The 12,941-nt window shown below is 43.6% G+C and overlaps 1 protein-coding gene across 1 annotated transcript in view; it reads right to left on the bottom strand.

Moving 5' to 3' along the window:
- The window catches only part of ANXA3 (annexin A3), a 125,711-nt gene that overhangs the window by 42,523 nt on the left and 70,247 nt on the right, over positions 1 to 12,941 (bottom strand). Inside the window, exon 5 of the mRNA XM_077476090.1 lies at positions 4,307 to 4,420. Coding sequence (XP_077332216.1) covers positions 4,307 to 4,420 — 114 coding nt within the window. The remainder of the gene's footprint in view (positions 1 to 4,306; positions 4,421 to 12,941) is intronic.

Here is a 12,941-nt window from a genome sequence, read left to right as displayed (position 1 = left end):
GTCAAAGCTAATTGAATTCAATCTGATCCCTTCACCCCATCTAATGGAACCAGGCAAGGATGTCCCATGTCTCCTCTTCTTTTCGCCTTAGTGCTAGAGCCCTTTCAATGTACGATATGTCAGAACCCCCGACGTATCGGGAATCACTATAGGGCAAGCCCAATATAAGATCTCTGCTTATGCGGACGATCTTTTATTCTCTCTTACCAATCCGGTCGAATCCCTCCCTAACCTACTTAAGGAATTTGAGAGATATGGGACGCTATAGAATCTAAAAATTACGTTTGATAAATCAACAGCCATGGGTATCAATATGACATACAACTTGACTGCTTTGAAATTGAAGTTTAAATTTAAATGGTCAGACAGTCATCTTAGCTACTTAGGGACAAATATACCTAGTAAAGTGATACACACATTTGAACGCAATTTCCCCCCCGATGTTAACAAAAACCAGAGGATTGCTAGAGGAGTGGCATAAGGGTCTCCTGGATGCAACCTCCTCAAAATGTGTATTCTCCCAATATTTTTATACCCGTTTCAAGCACTGCCAATGAAAATCCCACCTTTATATTTTATACGTATACACTCGATGTTTACCAAGTTTGTATGGTCACATAGAAAACCACAACTACGCAGACGATATCTAACACTACCGAAAAACTACGGTGGACTGGCTCTTCCAGATAAAAAAAATTACTACCAAGCAGTTCATCTAGGGAGAATCATTGACTGGAACAGACATGACCAAAACAAACTATGGATTCAAATAGAAAGTAACCAAGTTAGTATCCTACTGAAAGGGGCGATTTGGTGTTACGATCGACTGCCACCAGACACGATGACACATCCTACAATAGGCGCCACATTGTCCGTGGGCTCTGTCATAGTAAAGAAAACATCCCTGACAACGAAGCACTCGCCACTACTCCCAATTTTAGGCAACCCAGCATTCACGTCTGGTCTGACCCAATCAGAGTACGAGACATTACATATATCAGGTAAAGATTGTGCCTCACGCTACCTAGACGGGAATCATTGGACTTCGCTCAAATAATTAATGAGCAACACCGGGGGGTTCCAGCTGCCCTTCTGGAAGGTGATCAGATTACATCACTTTATTCATTCAATACCGGACCCGGGGCACTTCATCATGACTTGACGACGTTTGAAGAATGCTGCAGAGACGAGAGACTAATCAACACTCCACGGGAACAGACAGATTTGGTCTTCCTACAAAAATGGGAAAACCGACGTTCAAAAACAAAACATTATCAGATTCTCCCTTAAATCATCTATCTGCACAAGAATACAAGAAACAAATGACAAAATCCTAACAAGGTGCTACTATACCCCTCAACAACTTCACAGATTTTTCCCACATACAACAGACAAATGCTGGAGGTGCCAAACGGACAAAGGGACACGTCTACATGTTTTTTGGTCCTGCCCGCTAATATGACATTTCTGGACAACAGTAGAGACAATAACACAAAAATTCACAGACCATGTAATCCAGGAAGACCCAGCATTCTTTCTGCTTCACGCCACCACAACTCCAGGTCAGTCATATACGAAATCTATTGTGCGACACTTGCTCAATGTGGCCAAATCTTGCATTCCAGCTATATGGAAGCAAAACACACCACCTACTTCTGGAATGTGGCTGCGTAGAGTAGAGGACATTAAGAAATTAGAAGATTTGGTGCTCACAGCACAACACAAACAAGAAAAACATACTAAAACTTGGAGGTTGTGGAACAGGTTTATCTTCTCTGATGAAGGGCAAACCTTACTAAACTCCTAAAAGACACAACTAAATAAAATACTTGAAAAATGGCACAATCGCTTCTTCCATCGCCCCCCCCCCGCGTAAACAATTCCCCCCCCCCCAACTCTTTCATTCTCTTCTCCTGTTTTCTCTATCTCTATCTGCTACAACTATTGGTCACACTTCAAAATATTCCATAAATTAACCCTCTGCTCCAGCTTCATCATCTGTGTTGGGACACAAACAACCCGAACAAATACAAAGCAGTTAAACTACCTATACAAGTATTACAGTTCAAGATTGGTTACGGACAATTTACATGAATATAAGATGACTATATATGCTGGATATATTAGTTTATAAGGTCCAAATCGTTAATGGGAATTGGGTTTATGATGTAAGACCAAACAAAACATTTAATGGTCCACTAGGACCACAGTTGTACTTTAATTATTGTTGTGTTCCTTTTTTGTTGAAAAATCAATAAAATTATACTTGAAGAAAAAAAAAAAAAAAAAAAAAAAAAGTGGTCTTACTGTAAAAAGAGTGGAAGCAGCCTCAACCTAGACCAGTGATGGCGAACCTTGGCATCCCAGGCGATTCCCCATGATGCTCAACTGCACTGCAGTGTAGTGGAGCAGAATGGGAAATGTACTTCCAAAACATCTGGGGTGCCAAGGTTCACCATCACTGGCCTAGACTTTGTCTAGGCCATGACCTGACATGTTTCACCCCACTTACTACACCCCGTGGGCGAGGCAAAACATGTTGACACGTTGGGGGTGACACCTGGATGGGGTGTAGGCTGAAGCTGCTTCTGCTCTTTACATAAGGGTTGTGTGTAATGTGTGGCTCCTGGTACATAGTTTCCTTCCTCATTTACTTCTATGGAGTGGAGATAAGCGCTTTCCCTGTCTGCACTCCCAGCAGTTGTCAGCATATAAAGAACTAAAGCCTGAAGTAGCACCCTCAATTTCTTTGCAAGGGGTAAAATTTTGTAAAGTGCACAAATTCTACAGCCAGATTTCACCTCTCACTAGTGTAGAGAAGAGAGATCAAAGGCATACATTGCACTTAAAGTGTATGTCTGGAAAAAAATATTTAGTACGTCTCTGCAATACATGCCTTTGTCTCCAGGAAAATGCAGGAATAATCCAGTGGGTTTCTAATGTCCTATAGTGAGCGGAAAGAACAGTGCCTTTGCTCCACTGAAATATCTACCAGCATTAATAGCGCTGACAAAGTTCTCTCTACTGGATTACAGAATACCCCTTCATTATTTCTTTCCTTCTTTATTTCTGTAACATAAGTGGTAGGTGTTCTGCAGTCCAAAAAGGGGCAACACTGCTAGGGATTTCATTACAGCAGAGATATTCCTGGCAGTATCTAGAGGTATTCTTCTGTGGTGTATTTACCTGCTTTTCTACCACTGTAAGTTATTAAATGGTGAATTGATGGACACTTATTACTGCAGCACCATTTATAAAATGTTGCAGAAACAACCCATGGGCGGCCAATGCACTTGTTGATTATGTAAGTTGCTCTAATTGGACAGTTTGGTACACAAGCACTGTGTTCAGAGCTGATCTCAGCAGCTCTGTACCTTGTAATTGTTGTGATGACCGATCAAAGCAATCGCAAATGTATACAATGCCATTTACAGTTTTGATCCCTCCCATTCAAACAGATGAAGGGGAGGAATTTACAAATGGGAAACACATGAATGGATTAGAAGCAGCTGCTAAACCAGTTTCACTTTTTTTTTTTAACCTTTTCATACCCCACTCCTCTCCTACAAATCTAAATTTCCTTTATGGTAAAAATAAATACATACATTATTTTTGTAATTATCAGCCAAAGCATCATAGCACTGCAAATGTTAAATTAGTCTGAGAATGAAGGGGTATTTCAGGCTGGTACTCAAGTGGGTAAAGAGACAGAACCTGGGGATTTACTGTAATGTTTTTACTATATACTGTATATTTTGCCCAGGGACATGGTTTAACAAATTATTTGTGCAGTGCATTATTGCAGGTGAACAAACCAGGATGTAACATAGAAAGTAGAGCAAGTATGACTTTATTTACATTTTACTGCCTGTGTGAATTTCCAGCATCTCCATTTATACATTTATGTAGAAACACAGAGTGAAAAAACAAACTTAGAATGATTTTTCAGTCCCAAAGGATAGACAAACCAGTCACTTTGATATGAGACTGGTAATGTGATGAAGCAGGCAAGATGGGAATTTGTTGTCACATCAAACTGTCCCACACATTGCCTCTTTTCCTTTGCAGCCATTTCATACCACTATACTAATTGTCAGTTAACCTGATCATCCCTATGCACAAAGTTACCTTTGAAAGTATAACAGTTTTAATGATCTACTACAGAAAGGACAGGGAATGGCTTTATTTTTGCAAAAATCACAGTATGATAAGAAGCAGAAATAAAAAATGGATATAGGAAAACTGCATCATCATAAAAACTGAATGCATCCAGGTTGCATTGTAGTGTTTGCCATTTCCAGTTTACCTTCATGGCTTTCTTTAGCTGTTTGGCATCAAACACAGCAGGAGGTAATATGAGGGAGACCAGAAGATGTTCAAAATTGCCAGACAAATCACTTTTCAAATCATCTTTTAATTCCTTAATAAAACAAAGTAGAACAGGTTGCTGTTAGTAGCCGATTTTGGTAAAAGTACACTACAGACTAATAATAATAATAATAACAATGTAGGTAATAGACATTAGGCTGCAATCTCACATTCACAACCAATCCTTTAATTTTTTTATTTTTAGTATCTAGATGCATCATATAGAGTTGCAAGTCAGTGTGCCCCGAAAGCATTAATGCTACAGGGCAATAAACACAGACCTGCAGGCTGATAAAAAAAAAAAAAAAATTATCTAACAGTGTTTGGCTAGCTAAAGCAACATTTTTACTCTACCATAAAAAGAAAGTTAGATTCCATTGGTTGTTATGGGCAGCTAAACAGTGTGGATAGAGGGATCCTCCCTGCCAGCAGTTTTATCCCAATACCTGCAGCATCTGCAGCTGTCTAAATAACGGAACGGGGACTGCCTCTAAGATCAAGATCGACAATTTTCGGCCCGGCTCCTTCGATTTTTCAATTGAAGGATTGCTGACCAGGCCAATTGCATATCAAATTTTTGCCGATTTATCAGGAATTGTCAGAAGCTTACGGTTTCTTAAAGTAGAACTATAGACAAAACTTTTTTAATTTTGGATAGAGTAAGGGAGGGTCATAACCCGTGTCAGTTTATTTTGTGCCACCTGTGTCCCGATTCCCCTTCATTTCCTGATCTATAGCCAAAACAGGAAGGGAGAGGAAATCCCTGCAAATTAAGTGAATTCCATGGAGCCCCCCAGGTCACCAGAACTAGTGTCCCCATTGGAAGATTTCCTCTTTATTACTTTTCTGTCAACACCCAAAATTTGAGATTCTTTCACTTTCAAAGATAATGGCAAGCAGGACGAATAGAAAAGGGTGAACCTCCCTAACAGGGGCACAGACAGCAATAAAAACAGAATTATTAACAGTACTTATCCCACTACACCAGTGGCGGCCTGTCAATATGGGGCGCCACCCCCTAATCTACATGCAGGGCAGGGCACTGGACACATGGATTCCAATGTTTTTTTTTGTTTTTGTTTGTTTTTTTAGAAGCACATGAATACAGCCTGAGGCTTCAAAAAAAGGGTGGGCACAGGGCCCTACGCCCACCCAGTTGTGTGACAATAGCGAATATTCGCTACGGTCTTCCCGATTCTCCTCGCGGCCAATCAGGAAGAGGGTTCTGTGACCCGTCACCCGACTGGCTGAGAGGAGAAGCGATCCTATTGGCCGCCGGGGAGAAGGAGGGAGAAGATGCAGGGGAAGTTGCCGTGAAGCCCAGAAGGAGGAGAAGACGCAGGGTGAAGCCTGGAGAAAGCCCTGTCAGCAACCTAGGTAAGTGAAGGGCTAGTGGTTTGCCTGTGACCTGACCTAATGACGACCGACTGATATACCACCAATTGCCACTGCTCTACACTATATCCAAAACTAATTGAAGGTTTTGCCTTTAGTTGTACGTTAACCACTTCGCGCCCAGGCCAATTCTGACATTTCTCTCCTACATGTAAAATTCATAATTTTTTTGCTAGAAAATTACATAGAACCCCCAAACATTATATATGTTTTTTTTAGCAAAGACCCTAGAGAATACAATGGCGGTCGTTGCAACTTTTTATCTCGCATGGTATTTGCGCAGCAATTTTTCGAACACGTTTTTTTTCAGAAAAAGAAACCAGTTTCATGCTTAAAAAAAAAAAAAAAAAAAACAGTAAAGTTATCCCAATTTTTTTGCATAATGTGAAAGAGGAAGATACACCGAGTAAATAGATACCCAACATATCACGCTTCAAAATTGCACACGCTCGTGGAATGGCGCCAAAACGTTGGTATTTAAAAATCCCCATAGGCGATGCTTTAAATTTTTTTACTGGTTACATGTTTTGGGTTACAGAGGAGGTCTAGAGCTAGAATTATTGCTCTCGCTCTAACGTTCGCGGTGATACCTCACATGTGTGGTTTGAACACCGTTTTAATATGTGGGTGGGACTTACGTATGCGTTCGCTTCTGCGTAAGAGCTCACGGGGACAGGGGCGCTTTACATTTTTATTTTTTATTTTTTTTACTGTTAATTTTTTTAGTTTGATTACTTTTATTCCTATTACAAGGAATGTAAACATCCCTTGTAATAGGAATATGGCACAATCTGACCTATTTACAGTGAGATATGGGGTCAATAAGACCCCATATCTCACCTCTAGGCTGGGAAGCCTAAAAAAAAAAAAAAAAAAAAAAAAAAAAATTATCCTGGCTTCCTAGCCAAATCGGCACCGTTAATTTGAATGCAGAGGCCGGGCGTGACGTCATAACATCGCGCCCGGCCTCCGAACGATCATAGAGACTCCAGGGATGATCTGGTCCGCCGGAAATCTCTATGGTAACCTCCTGGGGGCCAGTGGATCCTGTGACCGACTCACCGATGGAATCGGTGAGTCGGTACAAGCACCGGAGGGTGGCGGGAGGGGCGTCCCCTCCCGCCGCCCGTAAGAACGATCAATCGGTGGAACAGCCGCTATGATCATTCTTATGGTGCAGGGAATCGCCGGCTGAAAACGCTGATATCTGAATGATGTCTGTGGCCTCAGGCATCATTCAGATATACCGCCACAAAGCCCATGACATCAATAGACGTAGTATGGGCGCCAAGTGGTTAAGTAAATATCAGAGGTCTTTTCTCAAACCAACATTGAGATTGAATCTAATTATGTCTGGTAATCTGTGGTTTAACACAAGTTTGAATATACAACAAAATCTACTGTACATAAGCGCTCATGCCATAGTTTATTAAGTGTGGCCTAAATTCAAGATTCCTTGGTTAGATTGTTCAATCAATAAATACAGAAGTCTATTACCAATCAATTTTTATATACAAGACTGCAGGAGTGCAATATTGTAGTGGAGCAAGCCCTAGAAGCGTCAGAGTAATAATATAATCTAAAATATAATGCTGGCCCATACATGGTTCAAATTTTGGCGGATTCTGCACTCCTGTGATACCCAGGAGAATTATAGCTAAAATAGCTTTGGCTATAGGTCTCCTTTATTGTGTATGGCTAGCCCAAAGACAAAAGTACTCTTGGCTGACAGCAGGATTCACATGAAAGCCAGCATCAAGGTGATCTTCTCTTAAACTTGATTGTGTACTAAAACGAAAAATTATGCAGTGTAAAATAAAAAAAAATAAAAAAATACTGAATTGATGTTTCCTGACGCATCATGGCAGCACACACATTGGGAAGCGACTCCACCTCCACAACCTGATAGGACTGGTTAGCTATAAGATTTGAAGAGGAGCCCACCGTTGCATTCTCTTTTTTTTCCTCACCTGTGTGGACTAACAATCGGTTAGAAAATTGGAACCCCTTACCGCGTCGCCCCAGCTAGGTTCAGCCTCTCCTAGTTGGAAGCCCTGACTATACAGTCTCTAAATGAGCTATATACAGGGAACCCCACTCTGATGGTCTCAGGGTTAGGTGCAAATTATCCATATTTTACAAACCTTAAAGAGGTTTAAGTTGTGTGCAGAGGCCTCCTCCTCCATTTCCTCCTTGTCCCATAGTAATTCTTAGGCCTACTTCCCCTGTTGCCTTGTTCTGTTTTTCCTTTTTTTGGTGTTTTTTTTTTTTGTTCCAGGGCACGCTGAGTGATGTAGTTCCCCGGCCGGAGTGCCTCCTCCATCAGGACTCTTGGTGCACCCGGAAGTGACACCGTTTTCCAGTTTCCAAGATGGCGCCGGGTGTCATTCTATTAAAAATCTGTGTTTTCTCTTTACAGCCTGCTTCTTGAGGAAAAAAGCCCACTCTCCATCTTGGTTCCTCACATTGCCTGCTGCCTTGCTGCATTTAGTCTGCCCTGCTCATTGGTAAGCCTATGCCTTTCTATTGCTCTCCCAGCACCTGCTGCCCATCCTCTGCACTCACTTCTAATGGGACTTCTTCTCACAGGTACACTCCAGCCACTCCTATGGAGGACGCTGCTCCAGCAGACCATCTGCGAACTACAAGGTAAGGGGGCGTATGTGATTGGTAAGTAGTGAAGAGGAGAAAAGAGAGCACTGCCACTAATACCATCTCATCCTGGTAGTTCTGGCAGGTCATCAAGGTCATCGCATTCTAAACGAAAAGAGCGTTCCCCCTCAAGACACTCAACACACACACTCATTCCCAGAGAAGCCAGTCACGATCCTCCCATCACCACAGAAAGTCATCTTCATCTCTCATCTTCATCTCACCAGCATCGAGATGCACATCGTACCCGTCCTGCGGCTAATACCTGCTGTGTCTGCAGGGCACAAGCTCTACCGAGTAAACTAGTGTGTCAAATCTGCTTGGACGAGGCAACCCGCGATAAAGAATCAGATGCAAGGGAGGCGTCCAACATAAGGGAATCGCTAAAAGAATCGATCATGCAGGTGGCGGCATATGAACCGATTAGATCATCTAATTCGGCTTCAACTTTGTATGCTCCGCAAGACCAAGATGATTCCCCAGAAGAAGATGAAGTTTTGATGCCTACCTCATTTGATTTTGCACCGATAGATTCTTTTGCAAAGTCAGTGAAAGAGGCGATCGGTTGGGAAGAAAAAAAAAAAAAAAGAAAGAAAAGGAACTAATGAAGGACTAGTGGCAAAAACCGGATAGAAAATCTGGGCTAAACAATAGGCTGGCCAAACTATCCACTAAGAGAACCAACGGTAAACCCCCTTATCTTGGCCCCGGTGGTGGCTTCCTCACTGATGCACCTAGCGCGACATGCAACTCTGCCAAAGATGCTGTGACCTTCAGGGACGTAATGGACCGCAAAATAGATCTCAATCTTTAAAAGGCCTACTCAGCGGCAGGTGGGGCCTGCAGGCCAGCGGTCACTCTGGCAGCAGTCGGTAGAGCTATCACCTGCTGGACTTCCAACATTGAAAAGTTGCTGCTGGAAGCAGTGGATCAAGAAAAAATATCAGCTCTGCAGGAACTCAGCCTAGTGGGAGACTTCGTGAAAGAACTGCAGTGGATAGAATATGATCTTCAGCAAAAGCAATGTTGGCCTCGGTAATTTCTAGGAGAGCGCTGTGGCTAAAGTCCTAGGTCACTGATGCAACCTCTAACTCCAGTTGGTGTAGAATCCCCTGCGATAGTACAAACCTGTTTGGTCCTAAATTCGATTCTGCAATATCAAAAGGTCACGGGGAGGAAAAAAATAAATAAATCGGGTTTCATCCCATCTGACAGAAGACCCAAACAACAAAAGAATCCACCCTTCTGACTTCATCTGTCTGAAAGGTATGGAGACGCAAGATTTTATAGACCAGAGAAGGAGTTCAAACGGAATTGCGTCCTTTGTGAGGGTAAGTCCAAGGCGACCAATCCAGGAGATCAACAGAAATCCTTTTGATGCCATGCACACCCAGCCCGCAATAGTAGAAGTAAGGTTGAGGCGATTTGCTCATGTATGTATAGACCATATAAAAGACCCCTGGATGATATCTACCATTCAAGAGGGTCACAGATGGACATTCAAACACAGGCTGCCCAAGGATCACTACAGATTTTCCAGACTACCATCCTCTTGCCCGAAACTGAAACTTCTAGTATATTGTGAAATTACCACAGAAGCAGTCAATTGTAGAGGTCCCACAGGAACAGAGAGGTGTAGGTTTTTACTCTCCTCTTTTCCTAGTTACAAAGAAGACGGGAGACCTGAGGCCCGGTGCTATATTTAAAAAACCTCAACCAAACGATTCTAGTCGAATCTTTCAAGATGGAGAGCCTTCAATCCATATTACTAGCAGTAGGGGCAAAAGATTGGATGCTCTCAGTCGATTTGTCCGACGCTTATTTGCACATTCCCGTGCACCAAGCCTTACAGAAATACCTACGCTTCGCAATAGGTCACCAGCATTTTCAGTTTCAGAGCCTCCTGTTTGGGATTTCAACCGCCCCCAGGACCTTTACAAAGGTTTTACTTCCGGTAATAGCACATCTGAGGGAGAAAGGACAGAGTCCTACACATCTCAACCATATTCTCCTCCTGGCCGACAGCCAACAAACCATCCTTCAACATTGAACATTACTAGTCTCCACACTCCCAACAGTTTGGGTGGATAATAAACTGGAAAAAGAGCAGAATGGTCCCAGCACAAAAAAGGAATTTCTTAGGCGCCGAATTGGATACCAGTTCAAACACAGTCGGTCTCCCCCAAGAGAAGATACAACCACTGGTCCACAAAATATAGAAGCTCCTGACGGCAGACCACTTGTCTGCCTGAACGTGTCTAAGCATCCTGGGTTCAATATCCTCCAACTTTCTAATGATCCAGTGGTCCCAGTGGAATTTGAGAGTCTTCAAAAATTCATTCCTAAGACAATGGAACGGGTCATCAATGAATCAGCGGATATTTGTCACCCAGCCGGTAAAAAAATCTACACGGTGGTGGACTCGAATCAGCAATCTGACACGCTGCCGACCAATTGTACCCCCACTACCAGACATAATCACGACAGTATCAACATCAGGGGGCGCAGGGCCACTGGTCCTTTCACCCACAAGGTGTAGTCTCAAACATTTTGGAGCTCAAGGCCACCTGGCAAGCCATCCTAACCTTCGGCCCACTCCTCACAGGGAAGAGTGTCCTCTTGCGCATGGACAATACGGTAGCTGTAAACTACGTTCACAGACAGGGAAGTATCCAGAGCAACACGCGCATGGAAAAAGTTTGACCTATACTCGAATGGGCTCAGGTCCACCTGGCAGATTTGAAGGCAATATACGTCCCAGCAATTCACAACCAACTTGCGGACGACTTGAGCCGAGTATTTTTATCAAACAAGTGGTCCTTTAGTCATCAGGCCTTTGCCCTTCTCACGTGCAGGTGGGGGGACTCCAGACATAGACTTAACGGCAACACCAGAGAACAACAAATGTCCCTGCTTCCTAGCAAGAGCCGCCTACCCAACAGTGGCAGGAATCTACCGTCTTCACCACCCTTGGAAATTTCACCTAGGATATATATTTCCTGCTGTTCCCCTAATAGCCAGATTTCCGGCCAGGTTGAAGAGCTCAACATCCACAGTCATAGCAGTGTTGCAGCTAAACACAGAGGAGGCGCTTCCGCTCCCACTGTCTCCGTATTTGCTCTCACAAGGCCGATTCCTACACCCATCACCGGAACAATTACATCTAACGGCTTGGAGGTTGAAAAGGAAAGGTTATTAGATCAAGGGTGTTCACTGAGAGTAGTATCTACACTGCAGCAGGCCAGGAAAAAGTCAAACAACACATATAACAGAATCTGGGAGAGATTCTCTGCTTTTGCGCAACAACAGTCCTGGGATCCACTCTTCCCTTCAGTCTCTCAAGTTCTAGAGTTCCTGCAACTAGGTCAAGCACCCTCAAAGTCCAAGTCTCTGCCCTGTCCGCAATGACAGGAGTCAAATGGGCCTTGAACCCTCTCAGCATTCAATTCCAGAGAGCATGCCTGAAAATGAGGCCTCCCAGGAAACCAATTTTCCCGACCTGGAACCTATCAATTGTTTTGGAAGCTCTGTCCAAAGGAACCCCTCTTTCCCCTAGAATCACTATCCTTATGGGACTTAACTCTCAAGTTATAATTTTTGGTCGCAAATAACATCAGCCAAAAGAGTTTTGGAACTACATGCTCCATTAAAGAACCGCATCTGTTTTTTTACCCGGACAGAGTCATCCTCAGACCCTCGGATCAATTTATACCCAAGGTAACGTCTACCTTCCACTTCATCTCTGAAATTAATCTTCCAGTTTTTCTCACTAGTGAGGGGAACCCTCATCCTTTGGACATTAAATCTAATCTCCACCTACTTGGAAGCTACCAGACCGTTCATGTCATGGTTATGCAGTGATCTTCCTGTGTTTGCTTACCTCCCCTCATGTGTTCAGACTAAGAGGCCAGCCACTTCCACCTGGTGGTTTTTATAACCTCTCCTCTAAGCATGGCTCCACCCCAAGCCCTATCAGGGAACCCTATATTAACCTGTGCACTGCAAGCCATCGGTGTTGATCAACCATTGTGTATTCATTGTGCGTTTGTCTTCCTGCTTGCCGTGTGCTCTATGTTTGACTCTGTTATCGACCTTGGCGTGTTCTCAACGATTCCTGTCTGCTTGTGACCTTGACCTTTTGCATGTCCCTGACCATCCCTGTCTGCCTGTGACCCTGAACCTTTGGCGTGTACTCTGTTGTTCCTGTCTGCTAGTTGCCCTGACCTCTACCGTATCCCCTTACTATCCTGGTCATTCCAGCCTGCTGCTTCCTTCTCCTGTAGTCTACTGTGAGCGTGAGCTGTGAGACCCTAGGGGTCGCGATCTGGAGCCAGACTGCAGCGAAGTCCATCCTCACCACTGGAGGCTCAGGCGAACACCCGCTGGCTCTTAGTCTCCGCGCCCTGGGGAATCTATGCTCCAGCTTCCATTGGGTTCTGTGTTAGTGATCCTGTAGACCTGTGTCCTGAATCTCCCTGGGTACAATCCGCAGCAGTCAGTCCTAAGGTCCACTGCCTATCGGTGCA

The sequence above is a fragment of the Lithobates pipiens genome, unplaced genomic scaffold (genome assembly GCF_037356315.1).
Source record: "Lithobates pipiens isolate NorthernLeopardFrog02 unplaced genomic scaffold, aLitPip1_a1.2 Scaffold_13, whole genome shotgun sequence".
NCBI classification, from domain to species: domain Eukaryota; kingdom Metazoa; phylum Chordata; class Amphibia; order Anura; family Ranidae; genus Lithobates; species Lithobates pipiens.
The sequence above is the reverse complement of the archived record's forward strand: the minus strand, read 5'-3'. Positions and strand labels throughout refer to the sequence as shown.